The sequence below is a fragment of the Engraulis encrasicolus genome, chromosome 19, assembly GCF_034702125.1.
Source record: "Engraulis encrasicolus isolate BLACKSEA-1 chromosome 19, IST_EnEncr_1.0, whole genome shotgun sequence".
Lineage (NCBI taxonomy): Eukaryota > Metazoa > Chordata > Actinopteri > Clupeiformes > Engraulidae > Engraulis > Engraulis encrasicolus.
In genome coordinates, this window is record NC_085875.1 from 50,865,426 (window position 1) to 50,888,558 (window position 23,133).

The 23,133-nt window shown below is 42.9% G+C and overlaps 1 protein-coding gene and 1 long non-coding RNA gene across 4 annotated transcripts in view; one reads left to right on the top strand and one right to left on the bottom strand.

The window, feature by feature from the left end:
- The window catches only part of nid2a (nidogen 2a (osteonidogen)), a 116,370-nt gene that overhangs the window by 55,266 nt on the left and 37,971 nt on the right, over positions 1-23,133 (top strand). For all 3 annotated transcript variants that reach the window (XM_063184650.1, XM_063184651.1, XM_063184652.1), the window contains exons 11-12: positions 6,728-6,856; positions 19,980-20,105. In XM_063184650.1, coding sequence (XP_063040720.1) covers positions 6,728-6,856; positions 19,980-20,105 — 255 coding nt within the window. The remainder of the gene's footprint in view (positions 1-6,727; positions 6,857-19,979; positions 20,106-23,133) is intronic.
- On the bottom strand, positions 12,311-16,090 carry LOC134435593 (uncharacterized). The gene is made up of 3 exons (XR_010032025.1): positions 15,707-16,090; positions 15,278-15,352; positions 12,311-12,808 (listed from the first exon to the last, which is right to left on the bottom strand). It is a non-coding gene; the product is annotated as an uncharacterized LOC134435593 (long non-coding RNA).

The window sequence follows — 23,133 nt, forward strand, 5'->3', positions numbered from 1 at the left end:
TTCTCACACACTCTCTCCACTGTGCAATGCTTCCCACCTACACAGCAGATAGGCATGCAGAATCTCTCTCTCTCTCTCTCTCTCTCTCTCTCTCTCTCTCTCTCTCTCTCTCTCTCTCTCTCTCTCTCTCTCTCTCTCTCTCTCTCTCTCTCTCTCTCTCTCTCTCTCTCTCTCTCTCTCTCTCTCTCTCTCTCTCTCACTCACACACGCACACACACACACACACACACACACACACACACACACCCACACACACACCAGCCGGAAGTGTTGTGATGTGAAGGGTGTGTTAGAAGAGGGTGTGTGTGAGAAGTGCATGCATGCGCACGTGCACACACGTGCACACATGTAGCGGATGTCAACTAGCAGAGTTCGGCAGTAAACCTCCCTCCCGAAGATTCATACAGTATCTGCAGCGCTGAGCTATCGGACTGGTCCTTTAGCTCAGCGGTATCATGCTGTGCCTCCCATACCAAACTGGAATTTTGACTGGGAAGTTGCGGGTTTGAGCGTGTGGGTTTGAGAGTGTGAGAGAGCTGTGGCCTAGTGGTTAAGGAGATGGGCTGTAGATCAAAGGCTTGGAGGTTCCAATCCCACCCTTCCACCCCCTACCACACTCCATGGCCGAGGTGCCCTTGAGCAAGGCACCTAACCCCACATTGCTCCAGGGACTGTAACCAATACCCTGTAAATAACTAAGTTGCTTTGGATAAAAGCTCAATGATATCGCGCTGTGTCTTCCATGAGGAGCTGTTCGGCAACCCAAAGGTTGCAGGCTTGAGCCCCACTCTGCCTGACCCCATTGATGTGACCTTGAGCAAGATACTTAACCCCATGTTGCTCTTAAGGGGCCGGGTGACCACTGCCACTGGTGTATGAATGTGAGTGTGAATGGGTGAATGTGAGGCATACAACGTAAAGCGCTTTAAGTGCTCGAAGGAGTGTTAAGGCGCTATATACAGTCCCAGGAAAAAGTTTGTACACCCTTTGAAATTTCTTACATTTCAGTCAAAAATTATCATAAAACATGGTCTGATCTTCCCGGAAATCTCAAGAAGGAACAATCATAGTCTGCTTTAACTAATTCCACACAAACATTTACACGTTATCATATTTTTATTGGCCATAAGGCTATAACATTCACAGGACAGCAAGGCATAAGTAAGTACACCCTTGCATTAAATAGGTTTTAACCCTCAGTTAGTTGCAATATCCTCAACCAGACTTGTCCTGTTGTTGCAGATCAGATTAACAAAACAATCTGGATGTATCTTGTCTCCCTCTTCTTTAAAGAACTGCCTCTCGTCAGCAAGGTTTCTGGGATGTCTGGAGTGCATAGCTTTATTGACTTCATGCCATATAATCTTAATTGTTTTTAGTCAGGGCTTTGACTGGACTATTCCAGAATGTATATTTCATTGTTATGAAGCCATTCTAATGTCGATTTGCTTCTAAAGTATGGGTTGTTGTCACATTTCAGCACCCATCCTCTTATGTGCTTCAACTGTGTGACAGACTTCCTCACATTTTTTCTGTAAAATATCACAATAGACTTGAGTTCATTGCTCCACTGATAATAGCAAACTTTCAAAGGCCTGAGGCAGCAAGGTAGCCGCATATAATGATGCTCCCGCCACCATACTCAGAAGTGGAGATGTAACCAAGAATAACTAAAAATGGGGTTCATTCTGCCAATTTAAAATTAATGGGGTTTCTGTCCAAAAAAATATTGCTGCACCTTTGAGGTTTGCGAAAAAGCATTTATATGCTTAATAAAATTACTGCTAAATATTCTGTAGACCAACGTTGAAACCAAAGTTGAATTTTTCAGGGGAACACATAGTATCATGTTTGGAGGAGAACTGGAGAACCACACCTTCACCAAAACATCATCTCCACCTTTGAGTATGGTGGCGGGAGCATCATTATATACGGCTACCTTGGTGCCTCAGGCCCTTGTCAGTTTGCTATTATCAGTGGAACAATGAACTTAGAAGTTTATTGAGATATTTTACAGAAAAAATGTGAGGTAGTCTGTCACACAGTTGAGGCACACAAGAGGATGGGTGCTGAAATGGGACAACAACCCATATTTTAGAGGCAATTGACTTTTGAATTGCTTCATAACAATGAAATACACATTCTGGAATAGCCCAGTCAACGCTCTGACAAAAAACATTTGAGATGATATGGCATGAAGTCAAGAAAGCTATTCACTCCAGATATCCCAGAAACCTTGCTGAAGAAGGGCAGTTTTCTAAAGAGGAGGGAGTCAAGATACATCCAGATTGTTTTGTTAATCTGATCTGCAACTACAGGAAACATCTGGTTGAGGTTATTGCGACAAACTTAGGGTTAAAACCTACTGAATGCAAGGGTGTACTTACTTATGCCTTTCTGTCCTGTGAATGTTTACATCTTATGGCCAATGAAAATATGTAAACTTGTAAACGTTTGGGTTGAATTAGTTAAAGCAGACTCTGGTTGTTCCTTCTTGTGATTTCCGAGAAGATCAGACCATGCTTTATGACCAATTTTGACAGAAATGTAAGAAATTTCAAAGGGTGTACAAACTTTTTCCTGGGACTGTAAATGCAGTCCATTAACCATTTACCATTTGAGGGTGTACTTGAGTCCATGAGGACATGTACTGTGTTTATGCGTCTTTTGTCAGTGTTTTTTTTAGTGTGTGTGTGTGTGTGTCTGTGTGTGTGTGTGTGCGTGCGCGCGCGTGTGTTTGCGCGCGTGTGTTTGTGTGTGCGTGTGCGGCATGTGCATGTTTGTGTACACACAGCTGTTGGGAGGCCCCCTGTGATGATGTAGTTTGAAGAAGAGTGAGAGCTGAGCCTAGTCTTAAGTCCTATGAGTTCCTTTGGCTGTACGAGGACCAATTGCTTGCTGTAACATTCACCCCAACACACACACACACACACACACACACACACACACACACACACACACACACACACACACACACACACACACACACACACACACACACACACACACACACACACACACACACACACGCACACACACAAACATACACACACACACACACACACACACACACACACACACACACACACACACACACACACACACACACACACACACACACACACACACACACACACACACACACACACACAAATACACACATACACATACACACACACACACACACACATGTGAGATGTGGGTGTTAATCCAAGGGAGGGCTTGCTGTTGAGGTGCTGATTGAGGCTGATTTAATTTCCTCTTCCTGCCAGGGCGAGTCATGTGGCAGCCAAGGAAGTGTGTGTGTGTGTGTGTGTGTGTGTGTGTGTGTGTGTGTGTGTGTGTGTGTGTGTGTGTGTGTGTTTGTGTTTGTGTTTGTGTTTGTGTTTGTGTTTGTGTTTGTTCATTTTCATTTCATTTATTTAAACTCGAAGAATCATTGAGAGCCCAGCCCTCATTTACAATGATGTCGAGTAAAACAAACAATTACACATATAAAATCATATATATATACAACATACACAATGCAACATAAATCATATAAGAGGTAAAAATTAAGACAAACTATGAATTAAAACTTATGAGTTAAAACAAGTACAAGTATGTGATAAAAAACTTCCCAGTATTACTTTAAAATGTTCTAAGGACACCAAGGCTTGAAGACCTATCCTTTGTTGTAGGGTATTCCAAAGTGAAGGTCCACAGACACTAAAAGCCGTTTTACCCAGTTCAGTGCGGGCATAAGGGACCTCCAGTAAAAAGTTGCTGCTGCGGGTTTGATATGGGTTGGAGTGCCAAACTAAAAGAGATGAAATATAAAATGGGAGTTTACCAGTGAGGGCCTTAAAAATAAAACTAAAATAATGCATGTCCCTTCTGTGAGAAAGTGGAGCCCACCCAACTTTATCATATAACAGGCAATGATGAGTGCTATATGGATCCCCAGTAATAAAACGAAGAGCTGAATGATAGACAGTGTCAAGTGCCTTCAGATTAGAGAGTGGTGCATGTCTGTAAATAACATCACCATAGTCAAGGGAAGACAGAAAAGTAGCTTCAATTAACTTTTTTCTGCAGAAAACAGGAAAGTGATATTTATTTCTGTGCAGGAAAGATAGCTTTTGTCTAAGCGTAGTGACAAGACAGTCAGTATGTTTCTTGAATGTGAACTTGTCATCTAGCCAGATTCCCAGGTACTTATAATGTGATACTCTCTCAATAACAGACCCATCTAAAGTAGATATATTAAAATCATTTTTCATGCCATGCTTAGATCGAGTAAAGACCATACATTTAGTCTTGCTTACGTTAAGTAGAAGCTTAAGACCAATGAAGGCATTTTGTAGAATATTAAAAGACTGCTGCAAATTCTCCAATGCTAGCTGTACAGAATCTGCAACACAATACAAAATTGTATCATCTGCATATAGATGAATAGAGCAGTTGGAAAGGAGAGAGAGTATGCTATTTATGTACATGGTGAAGAGTACCGGACCTAATACTGAACCTTGTGGGACCCCCTTGGTTATTAGCAGGGGGTCAGATTGAGTATTACCCAATTTTACAGTATGGTGTCTGTTTGATAGGTAGCTCTGGAACCATTTACAGGCACTTGCACTAAAACCAATACCAGGCAGAATTTGTAGAAGCAGAGAGTGGTCCACAGTGTCAAATGCTTTGGATAAGTCCACAAAGATGGCAGCACAATGTTTTTTCTTGTCAAGAGAAGTGATAATATCATCAATTACTTTAGTAGCAGCAGTGACTGTACTATGTTTAGGCCTAAAGCCTGATTGGAGAGGGCTCAGAATATTATTGGTATTTAGAAATTCTTTGAGCTGATCATTTACCAACTTCTCTAGTATTTTTGAGAGACACGGTAGCTTGGATATTGGTCGATAGTTGTTAGGGTCAGTCTTATCACCCCCCTTGTGCAACGGGGTAATGTGTGCAAATTTCCATAGTGTAGGGACAACTCCAGTGGAAATAGAATAATTGAAAATGTGCAATAATGGCTCTGCTATTATATATGCCGCAGTGCGAAGAAAAAGGGGATCTAGGTGGTCTTCTCCAGTGGATTTGCGACTATCAATTGCTAATAAAGCAGATAGCACTGTATGCTTAGACACAGGATGAAGCCTAAATTCCAGATCATCGTCTCTGACATTGTCTCTGATACACATATCATGTCCAGCCCTAGGCATAAAGGAATGATTATTGCTATTATCAAAACTTTGACTGGCTAAAGAAAAATGTTTGTTAAGAGCACTGCAAATGTCTGATTTGTCTTGTAGTAGACAATCATCAAACTTAATGGAAGAAGGCATAGGTGTAACAGATTTATTGTTTTTGTAATTTACAGCCTTCCAGAATTTTGCAGGATCAGAGTACGAGCTAGAGACAAGGTTAAAGTAATAGTCAGATTTAGCCTTTCTTACAGATAATGTACATCTGTTCCTGATTTTCCTGAAACTTGCCCAGTCAGAGGCATCCTTGCTCCTCCTTGCTAATGACCAAGCCTTATTTCTTGACTGAAAAAGAGAGGAGAGTTCAGGGGTGAACCATGGGTTTGTTCTACTTTTTACTCTTATCTTTTTAAAAGGTGCATGTTTGTCAACAATGCAAATAAATGAGTTTGAGAAAAACTGTAGAGCCAAGTCAGCATCAGGAATTTCAGTTGTGAGATGAATGTCACTTTCATAGAGATCATTTAAAAAGGCTTGCTCATTAAAATGTTTGTTTGTGTGTGTGTGCCCGTGCGCGTGTGTGCGTGCGCGCGTGTGTGTGTGTGTGTGTGTGTGTGTGTGTGTGTGTGTGTGTGTGTGTTTGTGTGTGTGTGGGTGTGTGTAAGGGGCTGGTTTGATCTGGCCTAATTATGGGGTTGTGGGGGTCGTCTTCATTCCATGACCCCCACACTACCTACCTGTGGGGTGTGTGCGAGCCTGTGTGTGTTTGTGTTTTTGTGTGTGTGTGTGTGTGTGTGTGTGTGTGTGTGTGTGTGTGTGTGTGTGTGTGTGTGTGTGTGTGTGTGTGTGTGTGTGTGTGTGTGTGTGTGTGTGTGCGTGTGTTTGTGTGTGTGTGTGTGCGTGTGTGTGTGTGTGTGTGTGTGTGTGTGTGTGTGTGTGTGTGCGCGTGCCTGTGTGTGCGTGTGTGCCCTGTGGGGTGTGAGTGAGTGTGTGTGTGTGCGCCTGTGTGTCCGTGTGTGCCCTGTGGAGTGTGAGTGTGTGCGTCTGTGTGTGTGTGTGTGAGTGTGTGCGTCTGTGTGTGTGTGTGTGTGTGTGTGTGTGTGTGTGTGTGTGTGTGTGTGTGTGTGTGTGTGTACCTCTGCAACTGCTAAATTTGTGTCTGTAGAAACCCTATTTTAAATTGTGGGGACAAATAAAGAGGTGAAATGTGTGTGTATGTTAGCCAGCACACGCCCTCCTAGTGACGCAACACCTTCTGCGTTGCTTGCTAGTCAGGTCAAGAGCAATGCAAATATCATTTCTGATCTCCCGAAAAATCGGGAACTCCTCCCGCTTTGTCTGACACCAATTAACCAGTAGCAAACCTAGGGAGGAAGGTCAGCCATGCCATTTGGGACCATGCTCTTGGTCAGACCAAGTCTCGAAGAGATTTGGAAGTCGATGATAATCAGGCTGTATGTGTGTGTGTGTGTGTGTGTGTGTGTGTGTGTGTGTGTGTGTGTGTGTGTGTGTGTGTGTGTGTGTGTATTGCCGTTCCCCAGACATTAACGAGTGTTCGGAGCAGCCCAGTCCCTGTGGCGTCCACTCGGTGTGTGAGAATCTCCAGGGGAGCCATCGTTGCCGTTGCCAACCGGGATACGAGTTTGGATTCGACGGCCGCACCTGCATAGGTGAGACAAGTGGGAGGGGCATACCTGCATTTGTAAGATGAGGATGGCATACTTGACAGTTGCAGGGTGGGGGTGGGGGGGGTTATAGAGGAAGGAAGGGGCAGGGCTCTTACACTGTTGCCAATGGCAGCCGTGATATGAGTTCGGATACGACGACCACTCCTGCACCCAGGTTTGGGGCAAGATGGGAGGGGAGGTTGCTATGGCTCCCAAACTACTTTCTGCTGGGACCCCCAAGATTTACAATATAGTCCACTAATACTAGAGATAGAACACAAATTCAGGACGTACAGTATTACACATCAACTTTTTGTATTTATCACCTTTTTTCCGACAGACCAGACAGGAATGTTTGTGTGGGATAATCTAACTTTGCTGTGTCACATCGTAATGGTAATAAAATGCTATATTATAGATACACAAAAGTGATAGTGGATGCAAAGGAGGACTAAATCACGCGAGGGATTGGATTTAAGATAAAAGGGTTGTAGGTTCGAATCCCACCCTTATACTCCCTACCACACTCCGTGGCTGAGGTGCCCTTGAGCAAGGCACCTAACCTTATACTGCTCCAGGGAGAGTAACCAATACCCTGAAAATAACTAAGTTGCTTTGGATAAAAGCGTCCGCTAAAGTTTAGTGTAATGTAATGCAATCAGCCATCACGATTGATGATTCAGATGTTGGCTGTGCTTTCCAGTGTCGTGATCAGTCATTGCGAGTGGGTCAGCCCTCGCGAGGGATGTATGAATATTGCTTGTGCTCTGCAACGTGTTCCTGTGAGACGTGCATTCGCCAGCTCCAATAAGGATGTTGGATGGTGTTTGCTGGTATTATAACAAACAGACAGACAGACAGACAGACAGCCAAACTTGGCCCTGCTCCTGAGAGCGCTGCACTGCACTACAGCGCAGCCGGCCACATAGTACTGAGCTTGTAAAAAGCTCAATCCAAATATTTACAAGAGGGAAGTTGACTAATTGTCCCTCTCCTCCTTAAGTTACAGCTGTTAGGAAGTACTCGCTCTGCGCCAGCGTCTGAAGACCAGCCAAGGCATTCATTGAAGTCCACAAAAGTGTTTTTATTATCAGTTCTCATCCTGCCAATAATATCGTAAAAGGACATCATAAACATCAACAGTAGAATATAGCATTTCATAACGAAATTAACATTAAAGGGACACTGTGTGAGATTTTTAGTTGTTTATTTCCTGAATTCATGCTGCCCATTCACTAATGTTACCTTTTTCATGAATACTTACCACCAGCATCAAATTCTAAGTATTCATTATGACTGCAGTTTTCATACATGAAAAGGGGCATCTTCTCCGTGGTCTGCCATTTTGAATTTCCCAAAATAGCCATTTTTAGCAGCAAAAATGACTGTACTTGGACCATACTAGAAAATATGTGTTTATTACTTAGTAAACTTTCATGTTAAGATCAAATTTGGCAATAGGCAGCCCAGTTTCAATGAGCAGCGTAGTTGCAGTACCTTTTTTGACCATTTCCTGCACAGTGTCCCTTTAAAGGTGCACTGTGTAGGATGATGGCTAGAGTAGGTATTGCAACTATGCTGCTCATTGAAACTGTTCTGTCTACTGCCATATTTGATCTTTTCATGAATATACTAATACAACTAATATTTACTAGTATGACCAAAGTACAGCAAGTTTTGCAGCTAAATTTTTTTATTTCTGGGAATTCAACATGGCGGACAATGGAGAAGATCCCCCTTTTCATGTCAAGTGCAATTTTCCCAGTTATAATGAATACTGTTCATGATGATGATGGTGGTAAGTCTTCATGAAAAAGGAGAGAGAGCAAGTGAGGGAAAGAAAGATATGTAGGAAGAGAGAGAAGGATAAGGGAGTGAAAGAGAGAACTAGGGAATGAGAAAAGAAGGTGGGCGACCAAGAAAAGGAGAGCAAATGAAATAGATAGAAGCATACAAGAGAGTCAGAAAGATAGATTGTGTGTGTGTGTGAGAGAGAGAGAGAGAGGGGGGGGAGAAAGAGAGTGTACAGGGAAAAGAGAGGCAGAGGAGAGGTAGGAGAGGAAGAGGAGAGAGGGAGCAGGGAAGAGAGAGGCAGAGGAGAGAAGAGAGGGAGGATAGGAGGGTAGAGAAGGAGGGCAGAAGAGGAGAGGGGAACAGTGAAGAGAGAAGCAGAGGAAAGGAGAGAGGGAGAAGAGGCGAGGGAGAGTGGGGAGGGAAGGGAGGGATGAGAGGAGAGGGGAGAGGAGAGGGGAATGTGTGTAGGAACAGCTGAAGGTGAAGGGGGGGTCAGAGGATGGTTAACTCTTACCATGTCCAGCGGAACAGCACAGCACAGCACAGCACAGCTCAATTCAGCACAGCACCGCACCCCACCGCACCCCACCGCACGTCACAGCACAGATCAGCACAGCATACACTGGACAGAGGACGGTTAACTCTTACCGCACGAATACACCGGCCACGACCTGAGCGAGTGACGGAAGTAATTGACTTTGTATTGAGTCGTCTGACAAAAGCGATTAGGGCGACTAGAGACGATTTGCACAACGAGAGCGACAGTTTGTAGTTGAACTCCTGGGAATATTATGCAAATTAGCTATAATAATAATGGTAACACTTTATTTTAGGGACACATCTATTAGCACTAATACATACAATATTAATGCCTGTGTAAGTAACTTGTAAGGCATGTACTAAGCAAAATAAGACAGTTGTTAAGCATGTATTCACAAATGTCTTGTTCATGCCCAATTAGGGATTTATTACTAATATAACCTTAGTAAGGACCAGTAAGCCTATATTTCTACTTATTAGTAAGTAGTAAGTGGCAGAATACAATGTGTATAAGCTCCCGACACACTGTGTGAACAAACCCTGAACAGTGTGAAAACAGATGCAGAATAAGGGTCCCTATTCTAAAGTGATGCATTGGTCAGCCCAGATGGCTCAGGGCCTCTGCACTACCAAAGTCCTAGGGCCCCCACACCACCCAGGCCTGCACTACCTAGCCCCCCCAATGTACAAAGTGTAAGGGTATATCAAACTAGAAATGCATTCTCACAGAAAATGCTGGAAGCGGGCTTGCCTTTTGGGGCAGAGATGAAACAAAGTACTATTGAGAAAACAAAGCTAAAAGAAATGTTGGAAAAACTCCATCCACCCAGTCAGAAGTTATGGGCCAAACAATTCAGCCACCTTGGATTCAGCCATCTTGAAAGTGTTGTAGCTCTGCGTTTTGGGGATATACTAAATGACATACATGGTATTTTAAGTTGGCTAAGGAACACTGCATATGATATAATTTTGAAAATCAACATGGCTTCGAGCGGGATTAGAACTCACAACCTCCATATCTGTAATCCAACCCCTTTGCCATTGATATTAAATGACATACAATACATGATATTTGAAGTTGGCTAAGGAACACTGCATATAATATCATTTTGAAAATCAACATGGCTTCGACTGGGGTTCGAACCTCCAACCCCCATATCCCTAATTCAGCACATTTGCCATTCATGCTAAATGACATACATGGCATTTTAAGTTGGCCAAGGAACACTGCATATGATATAATTTTGAAAATCAACATGGCTTTGACTGGGGTTCGAACCCCCAACCTCAATATCTGTAATTCAGCACATTTGCCATCCATACTAATTGACATACATGGCATTTTAAGTTGGCCAAGGAACACTGCATATGATATAATTTTGAAAATCAACATGGCTTCGACTGGGGTTTGAACCCCCAACCTCCATATCTGTAATTCAGCACATTTGCCATTCATACTAAATGACATACATGGCATTTTAAGTTGGCCAAGGAACAGTGCATATGATATAATTTTGAAAATCAACATGGCTTCGACTGGGGTTCGAACCCTGAACCTCCATATCTGTAATTCAGCACATTTGTCATTCATACTAAATGACATACATGGCATTTTAAGTTGGCCAAGGAACACTGTATATGATATAATTTTGAAAATCAACATGGCTTCGGGTGGGATTCGAACCCTCAACCTCCATATCTCTAATCCAGCAGCATGCATTCCCATTATGCCAAGCAGCTAGCTGTCATGCACAGTCCAGCAAGACTATAATCCTTTTTCCATCCAATTCTGAAGCGACTTGTACCTTGTGTCGATTTTATTTAAAGCGACAAAAGTCACACCAGAACCGTTTTCCATCAAAAAAGTACTTGAAGCGCATTGAAGCTACGTCACAATGCCTCTCGTTAATCCACATATTTCTGTCGCGCTTGGACGCTTTCCATCCACTGCGTCGCTCTTTTAGAATGTTTGTGTCAAAAGAAAAATAGACTTTATCGCGCGTGAGAATATAGCCTTGACCGACAAAACAAGATGGACAGTCTACGTGTCGTGTTATTAATAATCAATATACTATCCGCAATAATTGTGATCAGGAAAAGGATGACAGCCCGGAGAAGGCGACTCGCATAGCCTACTGTGATTTTTACTAGTAGACTACTCGCAGATAGCCAGTACTAACCTGGCAGCACCAGGTGCTGTTTGTGGTGGGAGATGGACGTGCCAACATAGCCTACGGACCGTCAGTTTATGACTGATTTTCGAGTTAGCAAACATCTGTTTCGAGAGAGAGACTATGTGCTTGTAGAGCCACATACGAGGCCTGACCCTGCGAGCAGAGAGAGCAGAGGTGTCGTTGGGGAAACGGGTGGCACAATAGCACTTTTTAAGTTAGCTTTAGGCACTACAAAACAATTACAATTTTACAAACAGCCCCTGGCAAAAAAAGTATGGAATCACCTGTCGTGGAGGTTGTTCATTCAGTGATTGTATTTATTTATTTATTTTAAGAAAAATGATGAATCACAGACCCGACCCAAAACTGCCTAGTCTGAACAGCAAGGGCATCAGGAAGGCAATAAAGGACTATACAAACGAAATAACTTCACACTTCTCTGACAGCAGACAGAGGCAGGGCATACAGGCCATCAGATTACAGTAGGCCTAGACCCGTGAGAGCAACACCTCCCCACCCTCCATGACCAACCCCTGTACCTGTCCTCCTGTCTGAAAAGGACTAGCTAACATCAACTGAATGAACATCTTACATCAGTGTTTCCCAACCTTTTTTGTCTTGTGTACCCCTAAGCCTTTTTGTCATACCATGAGTACCCCCTCACTCATGCTCTATATCCCAATGTGACTCTGCTCCATGCTTTTTTTTTTTTTTTCATTTTTCCAAGTACCCCCTGCAGTGTGCTCACGAACCCCTAGTGGTACACGTACCCCTGGTTGGGAAACACTGTCCTACATGACAGGTGATTTTTTATTTTGTCTGAGGCTGTACGCCTAATCACATGGTAAAATTTGCAGTCTCAAGTCAACACTGCTTAGAGCATATGGTCCCACTCATTTTAGTGTTATTGTACTGTTGAATTAACACTTGGAGAGTTGAATTTAACATTATAAAGCAGAGGAGAAGATCCTGAGTCAGCTGAGGAGGACACTGAGGCAGCGGCAATAAGAGATACCCTGATGCGTCACCTGATGCCTCACATGCATTTGTGAAAGATCACAGAATTCACATCAAGTGAATATGTATATTAAAAACAAACAAACATGGGCATTTTTCATAAAAATGCATTTAATAAATATTCATAATTAGTATTAAATATAAAATAACATTAAATGGTAAGGCCACTTGGCTGCTTGAAGAGGCAATGGGCGGGTTATTCTGATGCTCCAAACTGGCGCTTGACGGACGTTCTCAGAGAAGTTAGCATCTCTCCATCTTCCTCCTCCTGCCTCTTGACTTTTCAGTAAGTCCGACAGCTGCTGACTCTATGCAGCTAGTAAAGACTTTTTCTTCAGTGGCCTGCGAAACAGGCGACTACCTCCTGCTGCACCTGGGGTGGGGCCTGGGGGCTCTGAATCCTCCATGGTCACTTGTCCACTGTAGTCTTCTATTACATTACACATAAAATACAAACACATTTAATTAAGTTATCCGAGACATGGTATTACACTAGAGGTTTTTTTAATCCAAGTTAAAGGGTGTCAACTAATCTTGAACATATTAGCCTGAAGTAAGCGTGAACATATTCAGTTCCAATGATTTAATGGATATCAGTGTTAAGAATATTTTGAAGCTGTTTATCAAAATGACACCTCAACCTCTGACAAGAGAAAACTGAGTACACCCCTATTTGAAAATGCATAGAAAGGTATTCAGTGAGGCATGATTTGCTTCAGTGTTTTGGACCATTTCTTGTGGACTGATAATCCCAAGATAAACAATTTTGTTTTAGATGGTGTCAAGTACGTGTGACAGTACCCAAGTCAGTAGTTCGAAGACAACAGTGTGTTTTGCCTCCAGTGAGGCATGGTACTAGTACTGACATGGTTTGACATGAATGCTGCCAACATTTGGATGCTTACACAGTAAAAAAAGAACTGTTGTTTTTACGGTAAACTGCTGGCAGCAGTGGTTGCCAAAGTCTACCCTTAAATAAATAACGGTTTATTTCCTTTTTACATTTTACGGTAAAATTATGGCAGCAGTGGTTGCCAAAGCCTACCGTTAAATAAATAACGGTATTATTTTTTTTTACATTTTACGGTAAAATTATGGCAGCAGTGGTTGGATGGATTATATTCAGGTGAGTTCAATTATAGAGTTACAATCAGACAACTGATTGGACTGATTATACTCAGGTGAGTCCAATTATAGAGTTGCAATCACAGACAACTGATTGGACAGATTCTACTCACTGGAGTCCGATAAACATCAACCTAATTAGATACCTAAATAAATGCCCAATTGCCAGATTGTCTAGTGCAGGGAGGTGGACCAGTCTAGTATCATCAATGAAGGGTATGCAAATGCATTCTTTATTTAAAAAAAGGCCTGAAAATAACCTTAAGGAAAATGAAGGCCAAAGCTAGCAGGGCAAGCAAGCTAACAAACAAGCTAGTTAGCAAGCCATGCAGCCACCCTTACAACGTGACCTGCTAGCCGGGCCGGCCAGGCCAGGCCAGGCCAGGCCAGGCCAGGCCAGGCCAGGCCAGCCGGCCGGCCGGCCTTACAGCCAGCCAGCCACCTAGCTAGCTAGCAACCAGTGAGCAGTACAATGCAACAGTCCCTGTTTAAATACATGTTCAAGTGAACCATGTGACCCGAGTGATGAAGCATTTGGCAGGTGCAGGCAGTTAGTCATTGCATGACAGCCCTTAGCACTCAGGTGAGGTCAGTTATTGATTGACAGATTGATTTGGATGGGTTAGAATGACAAATAGACTGGGCTACTTCTAAGAGACTGAATCAAGGGATTACTGTCCCAGGTAGACTTTTTCAGATTACTGTGAAGATACAGATACACTGTGTAGTGTTGCTGCAACTCTTGATGTTTAGATTTTGGCTGAACACCAGTCTAACTCTGATCAATCTAACTCTGACAAATTTGCTGTGCACATATGTGTACACAGGTGAAAAATAAAGTCATGTACCGTGTCTTGACTACTTCATCTTCACTTAACGGTATTTTCCAATATTTTCTTTTCAGTGAACAGTTCAGTATTTTCTACATATTGACACCAGTGAAAAATAAAGTTATGTACCGTTTCTTGACTAGTTCATCTCACTTAACAGTATTTTCCAATATTTTCGTTTACAGAGAACAGTCCAGTATTTTCTACATATGACACTTGTCAAAAATAAAGTTATGTAGCGCTTTTTGACTCAATAGTAGCTTGCCGTATTTAGTACAGAGATAAACTGTTTTACATTTTACGGTCACTGACTGTTGCAATTTGACGTTTTTTTGCCGTAATTTCAACGGGCATTTTTTACAGTGTACAATACAGGTAAGTTAAAGTGAATAAAGTCCTAAACACTGCTTGTCTTCTGTTAAATTGAATAGTGAGAGCGTAACGTTTCGTCCCTCAGGTCTTAATCAGGCAAAGTGCATCCTTGACAAGCAGTAGGCCTACCAGCACTATGAGTACCAGTGATGAAAGAAGTGCAGGGCATAGTGTCAGTGTCAGACAAGTCACCTAGAGGCAGTGACCGAGGCAAAAGGTTACTCCAGCAGGAGACCTTTTGCATATGTACTATTTAAACATGATGTCCCCCAATGGTGTTATTGAAGATTTTGACATCAAACCATTCTTGTACATCTAAATTTAACAAAAGAGAAGCAGTATTGCAGACTTTATTCACTTCACTGGACTATTCTATTACTCTTTCACTGGATTAATACTTTTATTGTCCTGCACCTGGCTCTTTCAGGGCATTTTCGCATAGGGGTGCCGGAGTACTCACTTTGGTCAGATGTTGAATTGTTTAAAAAAACAAAAACAAAAAAACAACTTTTGTGATACACAATATTAGCATGAATAACATGACATTCAAAAGCATGATGATCCTGACTTACCAGCACCCTCTTCTTCCTCATCATCCCCTTCATCCTCTTTCTCGTCTTCCACACCAGATTGGTCATCAGGGGGAACTATTTGTACAGAGCCAGACGAACTATGTTAACAGTGAGAAATCGTTATCAGATCCATAGCTTCATTAGCAAAAGTCAGTCCTCGTATTTCTGTTTACTTAGCTACTGCGCTATTTCTCTTTGAGTATTGTGTCCTGTTTGATACAAACATATCATTACTTGTGCGAACGACATACGAGGGGGGAAGATTACAAAGTAGACCTAGAAGACATTTATGTAAACAGCTGTACTACCTGGAGTCCTATGTGACACCTGAGGCTATCTATTAGCAAGTTTACAGTAGCAAGTTCCCTGTCGGATAATGTAGCCAGGTTAACACCAGCCTCCTACATCAACAACAATTAATCCACTCACCGGTGCTGTCAACAGCAGAGGACCTCGCAACCACGACCGGCCTGGCACCCAGTAGCTAGCTGGTCCATTTCTTCGAAAAAATCAAAACAGCGTTTTCCCCCAGCCCCATTCCTTGACGCCTGCCTTTTCTCGACCAAACTTAGCTTTCAAATTCTCGCGCATATAATAACAGCACTGCGCATGTACGAACTTCCTACGTCGCTTTAACGCTTTTCCATCAATTTTATGTCGACTTATCTCTAGCCAATCCACCTTTTTAGAGCGATATAAATGAGGTCGACAAAGCTGGCGTTGAAGCGACTTAACCGCTTTTCCATCACTTGTGTCGCATCAACTTTTTAATGCGCATTATTTTAAAGCGACTTTATATTGGATGGAAAAAGGATTATTGTCACATTGCATTGAAGAGCTGAACAATAGACTTCTAGAATGGTTGCTCGCACCTGCTCGTTAAGAATAGAATCTTGAGACAGTGGCAGTTAAGATGGAACACTTCATTGGGAGCACCTGTTCTGATACTAACTGACAGTTAGTATTGAGCCTTAAAAAGGGGAGAAAATGAGAATGAGTTTTTTGTCTTTACAACATCGTTGTAAAAAAACTAAAAGGAGTTGGCACGTGTCCTTTTCACAGATCGGAGTCATGCTTGTGATCTCTCTAACAGTCTTTGAATGAAGTTTATAGGTTAAAGGGTTCAGGCACAAATGGACCTCCGTGTGGGACATGCGCTGATCTCTTGAAAAATGCATTTTTGGAAAGACTGGGATTCTCCATAGACCTAGGCCTGTTTTTTTTTTTACAAACCTGCCATTTAAAAAGTATTGGGAGTTGGGAGATGAAACTTTGACAATTTGGAGACATCCCATAGAGCTCGCTAACAACGCGTCAACTAAACTTCTAGGTGAAAGTGTTGATGTTTTATGACCGAAAAAAGCCTCCTACACTCTAATCTCTAGAGTGGCGGAACCTTGGTTCATGGAGGTTCCACCACTGTTTTCAATGGGGACCCAGGCTTTAACAAAATCGCCAAAAACGGGAAAACGACAAGAGACACGGAGAAGCCTATAACTATACGCGATCTCCAAGCCGAGCCGGTCGTTTTAGTGTTTGAACGGTGTCTCTATCTCGAAAGGCCTAGGAGGAGATCCCTGCACAAGACCAATAATAATAAAATAAAGAAACAGGACTTAGAGATTACTATAATCAGGCCTTGCTCTGCAAGGGCCATGCTCTGCAGGGTCCTTGCTCTGCAAGGGCCATGCTCTGCAGGGTCCTTGCTCCGCAAGCCCGCTTAATAATAATAATACTTACCCAGCTGAGTCATCTAGTTTTCTCTTGTTCATATCAATGAGAGGGAGGTAACAAGAGCCTATATATAGCAAGGATTGAACGTACACTTGTCAATGGCGGTGGGTTGGTGAGATGTAATTTTTTTTCATGTACCACTGAGTTTTAATTGTAAAAAAAAAACAAAATAAATGCAGAACATTAGAATAATAGTTTTGAAGCAAAACTAAACTACTCTTTTGTGATAATTAAGTGAATGTTTGAGAACATTAGCTTCAAGAAGTGCAGTGCATGATGGGTACGCAATCTAGGCCAACAGACAACCTACCCAGCTCTGAGCCTACGTCCTTAGCTCCTCCCCTCACTTGTGAAATTTAGTTGCTATCCAAACAATTTGCCATGTACGTAACAACAGAAATATTATCATTGCTGCATTGGCCATGCATTGCATTTCTGACTAAGGGCGTAGCCTACCCATCATGCACTGCACTTCTTGTAGCTAAGTTTCTCAAACATTAACTTATTTATCAGAAAGGAATAGCTTAGTTTCGCTTCCAAACTATTACTCATCGTTATATTCTGCATTTATTGTAGGGTTTTTACAATTAAAACTAATTGGTGTATGAAAAAATGACATCTCACCACCCACCGTCATTGATAACTTTACGTCCAATCCTTGCTATATAATGCTTCCAATTACTCATTGACATAATGAGTAGAATATGTGAGATCTTCATACCTAATGAGACAAATATAGACTCTGAAATGTTCTTACACTTTGCTTCCCAGGGGGGGGGGACGTAGAGTGGGGGCCCTAGGTAGTGCGGGGGCCCTAAGCCATCTGGGCTGAGCAATGCATCACTTTAGAATAGGGACCCTTATTCCACATCTGTTTTCACACTGTTCAGGGTTTGTTCACACAGTGTACCAGGAGCTTATACACATTGTATTCTGGCCCTTACTGCTTACACATAAATAGAAATCTAGGTCTACTAGGTCCTTACTAAGGTTATATTGGTAATAAATCCCTTATTGTGCATGAACAAGACATTTGTGAATACATGCTTAACAACTGTCTTATTTTGCTTAGTACATGCCTTACAAGTTACTTACAAATGCATTAATATTTTATGTATTAGTGCTAATAGATGTGTCCCTAAAATAAAGTGTTACCGTAATAATAATAATGCATTTTATTTAAAAGCGCCTTTCAGAACACTCAAGGACACTGTACAGAGAGAAACAAAAATAAAATAAGACACATTTACAGAATTTTAAACAAAATAAATAAAGGAATTAAAAAAAATTAAATATGAAATAAAATGAAATAAAACAGTTTAAGAATCATAAAGAATAGGCTATCTGAAACAGATGGGTTTTTAGCCTGGATTTGAACAGGGGCACAGAGTCAATATTGCGGATGTCAGGGGGAAGGGCATTCCACAGCTGAGGAGCAGAGCAGCTAAAAGCTCTATTACCCATGGTATTAAGACGGGCAGAGGGGACAGAGAGGAGAATGGAGGAAGAGGAACGGAGGGGGCGGGAGGGAACAGCAATGTAAATAAGATTAGATAGATAAGGGGGGGGCAAGATTGTGGATAGCCTTGAAGGTGTGGATAAGTATTTTAAAGTGAATTCTATATTTGATAGGGAGCCAGTGGAGATGTTGCAGTGCAGGGGTAATATGGTGACAGGAAGGGGTTTTAGTAATGATGCGGGCAGCTGAGTTCTGGACCAGTTGGAGCTTGTGGAGAGATTTTTGAGGGAGACCAAAGAGGAGAGAATTACAGTAATCAATGCGGGAGGTGACAAGACTGTGTACAAGAATGGAGGTAGAATGGGAAGTGAGAGAGGGGCGGAGACGGTTAATGTTGCGTAGGTGGAAATAAGCAGACCGTGTGATGTTGTTAATGTGGGAGAGGAAGGATAGAGAGCCATCAAGTATGACGCCCAGACTCTTAACTTGAGGGGAGGGGGAGATAGGAGAGTTATCAATTAAGAAGGAAAAACTATCTGCTTTGGATAAGGTGGATTTGGTGCCTACTAGTAGGACTTCAGTTTTGTTAGAATTGAGTTTCAAAAAATTGGAGGTGAACCAGGATTTGATTTCAGAGAGACAGGTGGTGAGGGAGGGGGGAGGGAGAGTGTCAGAGGGTTTGCCAGATAAATAGAGCTGGGTGTCATCAGCATAGCAATGGAAATTAATTTTGAATTAGCTATGACACGGTTCGGCGACAGCCGTCACAGCCAATGGGAATGTTGGAATGCTTGCATTCTGCTTTTAACAGACATACTCTTCTAGCTTCAATCGATTGTATCGCTAGCTGCACAGAAGCGATTCTCTGTCGCTTGAATCTCGTCGTGGCCGGTCTATTCGCCCTGTTACCAGGCCCAGCTGAACAGCATAGCACAGCTTAAGTCAGCACAGCACAGCACAGCATATCACAGCACAGCACAGCACAGCATAACACTGCACAGTGGACGGTTAACTCTTACCATGTCCAGCTGAACAGCACAGCACATAACAGCTTAACTCAGCACAACACCACATAGTATTGCACACCATACTGTTTCACAGCACAGTGCTGCATGGTACAACACAGCAGAGCGCAAGCACAACCAATTGACATTTCTTTAATCCATATGCTATGTAAATGGGATCTAAAATAATGTTTTTTGACTTGAAGACGAGGCCTAACTGTAATATCCCTCTGCTGTAGACATGGATGAGTGCCGATCGATGCCCTTCCACAAGTTTAATTGTGGCCTAACTAAATGTAATTTCCCTCTACTTAACTGTAGACATGGATGAGTGTCACTGTTTCAAAAGCATCTGCACGCGTGTAAACGAGGCCTAACTTTAATTTCCCTCTACTGTAGCTACTGTACGACATGGACGAGTGCCGGTCGACGCCGTGCCACATGTAAACCTACAGTAAATGTAAAACTAAATGTATTACTGATCACGTACTTCTTTCTACTGTAGACATGGACGAGTGCCGGTCGACGCCGTGCCACGGCCAGGCGTCCTGCTCCAACACCCTAGGCTCCTTCCAGTGCCGCTGCCGCACCGGTTACCATGGAGACGGATTCCAGTGCCGCTCTCAGACCGGTAACGTCCATCTTCAGTTGTATTAGGTTCATGTGTCTATGACCGCTTTGACAGCTGCTGCTGACAGCTTTGGCCGGGCCCACTGCAAAGTCATACGTAAGGGCACCTCACCATATAGTACATACCATGTAAGGAGGCCCCAATTCTGGGGCTCATCTCTACCTGATCCCAGGGCAGTTGACCCCTTTGTCTTCTCTACTTAACCCTGTGCTAATGTACGTAGCCTCTTAACCCTTTGATGCAGATGCAAAAAATGGCAATTTCCGCCTATATTTGACACTTATTATGTACAGTAGAATATCTCTGGTTCTACATATGCTATTTACAAAATGTATGAACCACATAACAGAATACATTTGGGACATCATGTTCAAAGAGTTAAAGTGTTTTAATGAGAACATTATGAATTCAATATTACAGTTGGCACAGCAGTAAAAATGTAAAAAAATCAAAAATCGCCTATGATTTATTTGGATTCTATAGTGCACAATTATTTAGGAGTGGCACAGGTCCAAAAAAATTACATGACATGATGCACCTATATGTTGGCAACATGTGTGAAAAATTTGAAGGCAATAGACAAAGGTTTGTAAGAGCTGCAAAAGAATATCCATTACATGACATAGGCGTTCCCAAAAGTGTCTACCCAACCTCTCCAAACCTCTCCAAAAGTACCCAAAGGCAAAAACAGTCATATCAATAAAAATCAAGTGTGACTCCACTTACATTTACATTTAGTCCTATATAAACCCATTTTTTTGATTAATTGAGAAGCATAGCTGTATTTTCTACAGCAGGGGTCCACACTCTCTCCAAAACGTGCCCAAAACCTATCCAGACTTATATACTGTTATACTGAAGCACTGCACATTGTGCTTTTGCTAGGTGCAGTGGATATGAATGTATGCATACTGTGTACTATTTTTCAGATATGATCAGTCTTCTGAAAATGATTTTCCAAGGGAGTTTTTCCCTCAAGGAGCCTTTCCTCAAAACGTTGCTTCCCAAGGATGTATGACTTGGAACACCTCAAAATGTGTGTGTGTGTTTTTGTCAGACTTCTAAAATAGATAGATCTGCATGATTGAACGAACACTACTATACAAACACAGTCATTAGTAATATTATTATAGTTACAAAAATGGCCACACAAGTAGCCCGGGCACGTCACACTTCCTGTGACACTGCATAGTAAGACTGGGCATGTCCATAGTACCTGTAACGATGCATTTTTCGCTTCTCAATTTGTTTGCTATATTGTATTGTCAGTCAAGGCAAGCACACCAGAGCCCCGTTGGCCAGAACACAAAGGTCCAGTGGGGAGTATGATTGGAGCAAGTCCAGCTGGACTTCTGGGCGGCGTTAGGGGGAGAAAAGAAGTATTGTTGGCTTGACATCAGCGACAGTAATGTCTTGCCAACCATCAGGGTCGTCATCTGCTGTGTTGCACAGCTGGCTTTGCGGTGGGGCAGGGCGACGGCGTGCAGGAGAGGGACCCTTGCGTCGTGCAGCAGAGGCAACTGGAGGGCGACGGCGGGCAGGAGAGGATGAGGGTGACAGTCACAGCAGGAGGTCGCATGCGGCGCGAGGAGGCAGCGGCAGTAGGCCGGGAGGAGGAGGCAGCCGCAGCATCAGGCCATAATGAGGAGACAGCCGCAGCAGCAGCAGACCGGGAGGAGGAGGCAGCCGCAGCATCAGGCCATAATGAGGAGACAGCCGCAGCAGCAGCAGACCGGGAGGAGGAGGCAGCCGCAGCATCAGGCCATAAGGAGGAGGTAGCCGCAGCTTCAGGCCATAAGGAGGAGGTAGCCGCAGCTTCAGGCCATAAGGAGGAGGTAGCCGCAGCTTCAGGCCATAAGGAGGAGGCAGCCGCAGCAGCAGCAGACCGGGAGGAGGAGGCAGCCGCAGCAGCAGCAGGGACCCTTGCAGCGTGCAGCAGAGGCAACTGGGTGACGGCGGGCAGGAGAGGAGGGGGAGAGGGTGACAGTCTCAGCAGAGGTCGCTTGCGGCACGAGGAGGCAGCGGCAGCGGCAGCAGGCCGGGAGAAGGAGGCAGTCGCAGCAGCAGCAGTGGCCGTGGCAGGCTGTAGCTGGTGACTAGCAGACTGTGGTGGGGCAACAGAAGGAGCAGTGGAGGTGGAAGGCTTTGGAGGGGCAGCAGCAGAAGTGGTGGCAGGTATTGTGATATCTCCAGACAGCCTCTGTATTTCAGCAGAAGCTGCAGCAACCTGCACCAGATGTTCTGAAGCTCCCAATTCATCTGCCAATTTGTGTAGGGCATGTCCCGCTCTGTTCTTCTCCACTGTCCACCTCCACATCTACAGGAGACTCCCCTCTAAGTAAAGAAGATATATACTACATGTTATTTCTTACAATAAGGACCATTTGCATGTATTTCATTGCAGTGAACACTTTGACAAACAAAGAATTGATCTGAGCAGCAACATTAAATTGATGTATTTATGTATATTTATATGTAAGCATTCAAATGCATGTAGTAACACATTAGTAAAGTGTAATAGCAGTAGTATGGTAGTGACCTTTACAACTACTATTACAGCGCTTACGCTGTACCTTGCATCTACCTTGCCATTTTGACAACATAGTGATTGTGCAAACAGTATTATATTGTGCATATAGTATTATACATTTGCAATGCTCAGCATGCACTATATAACTATATAACTATTATATGCATAGCTACCCTGTAAATTTGGATAGCTATTATATGACCATATAATATAGAATAACATTTGCTATTATTATTATTTTTATTATTATTATTAAAAGCACTAAATGAGGTCAAGTAGTTATGCAGCCACCCAATGTGTACTAGTGTGAATGTCAATTGTTGTGTTTTATCTTTTATGTTCTATGTGCTTGTCTGCTTATAACTTATGTCTCACTGTGTCTTATGTGTATTGTGCCAGCGAGTGCAATAAATTGCCCCACGGGGACAAATAAAGTTCTAACTAACTTATTATTATATATAGAGTCGAGTCATATCTATCTATCTATCTATCTATCTA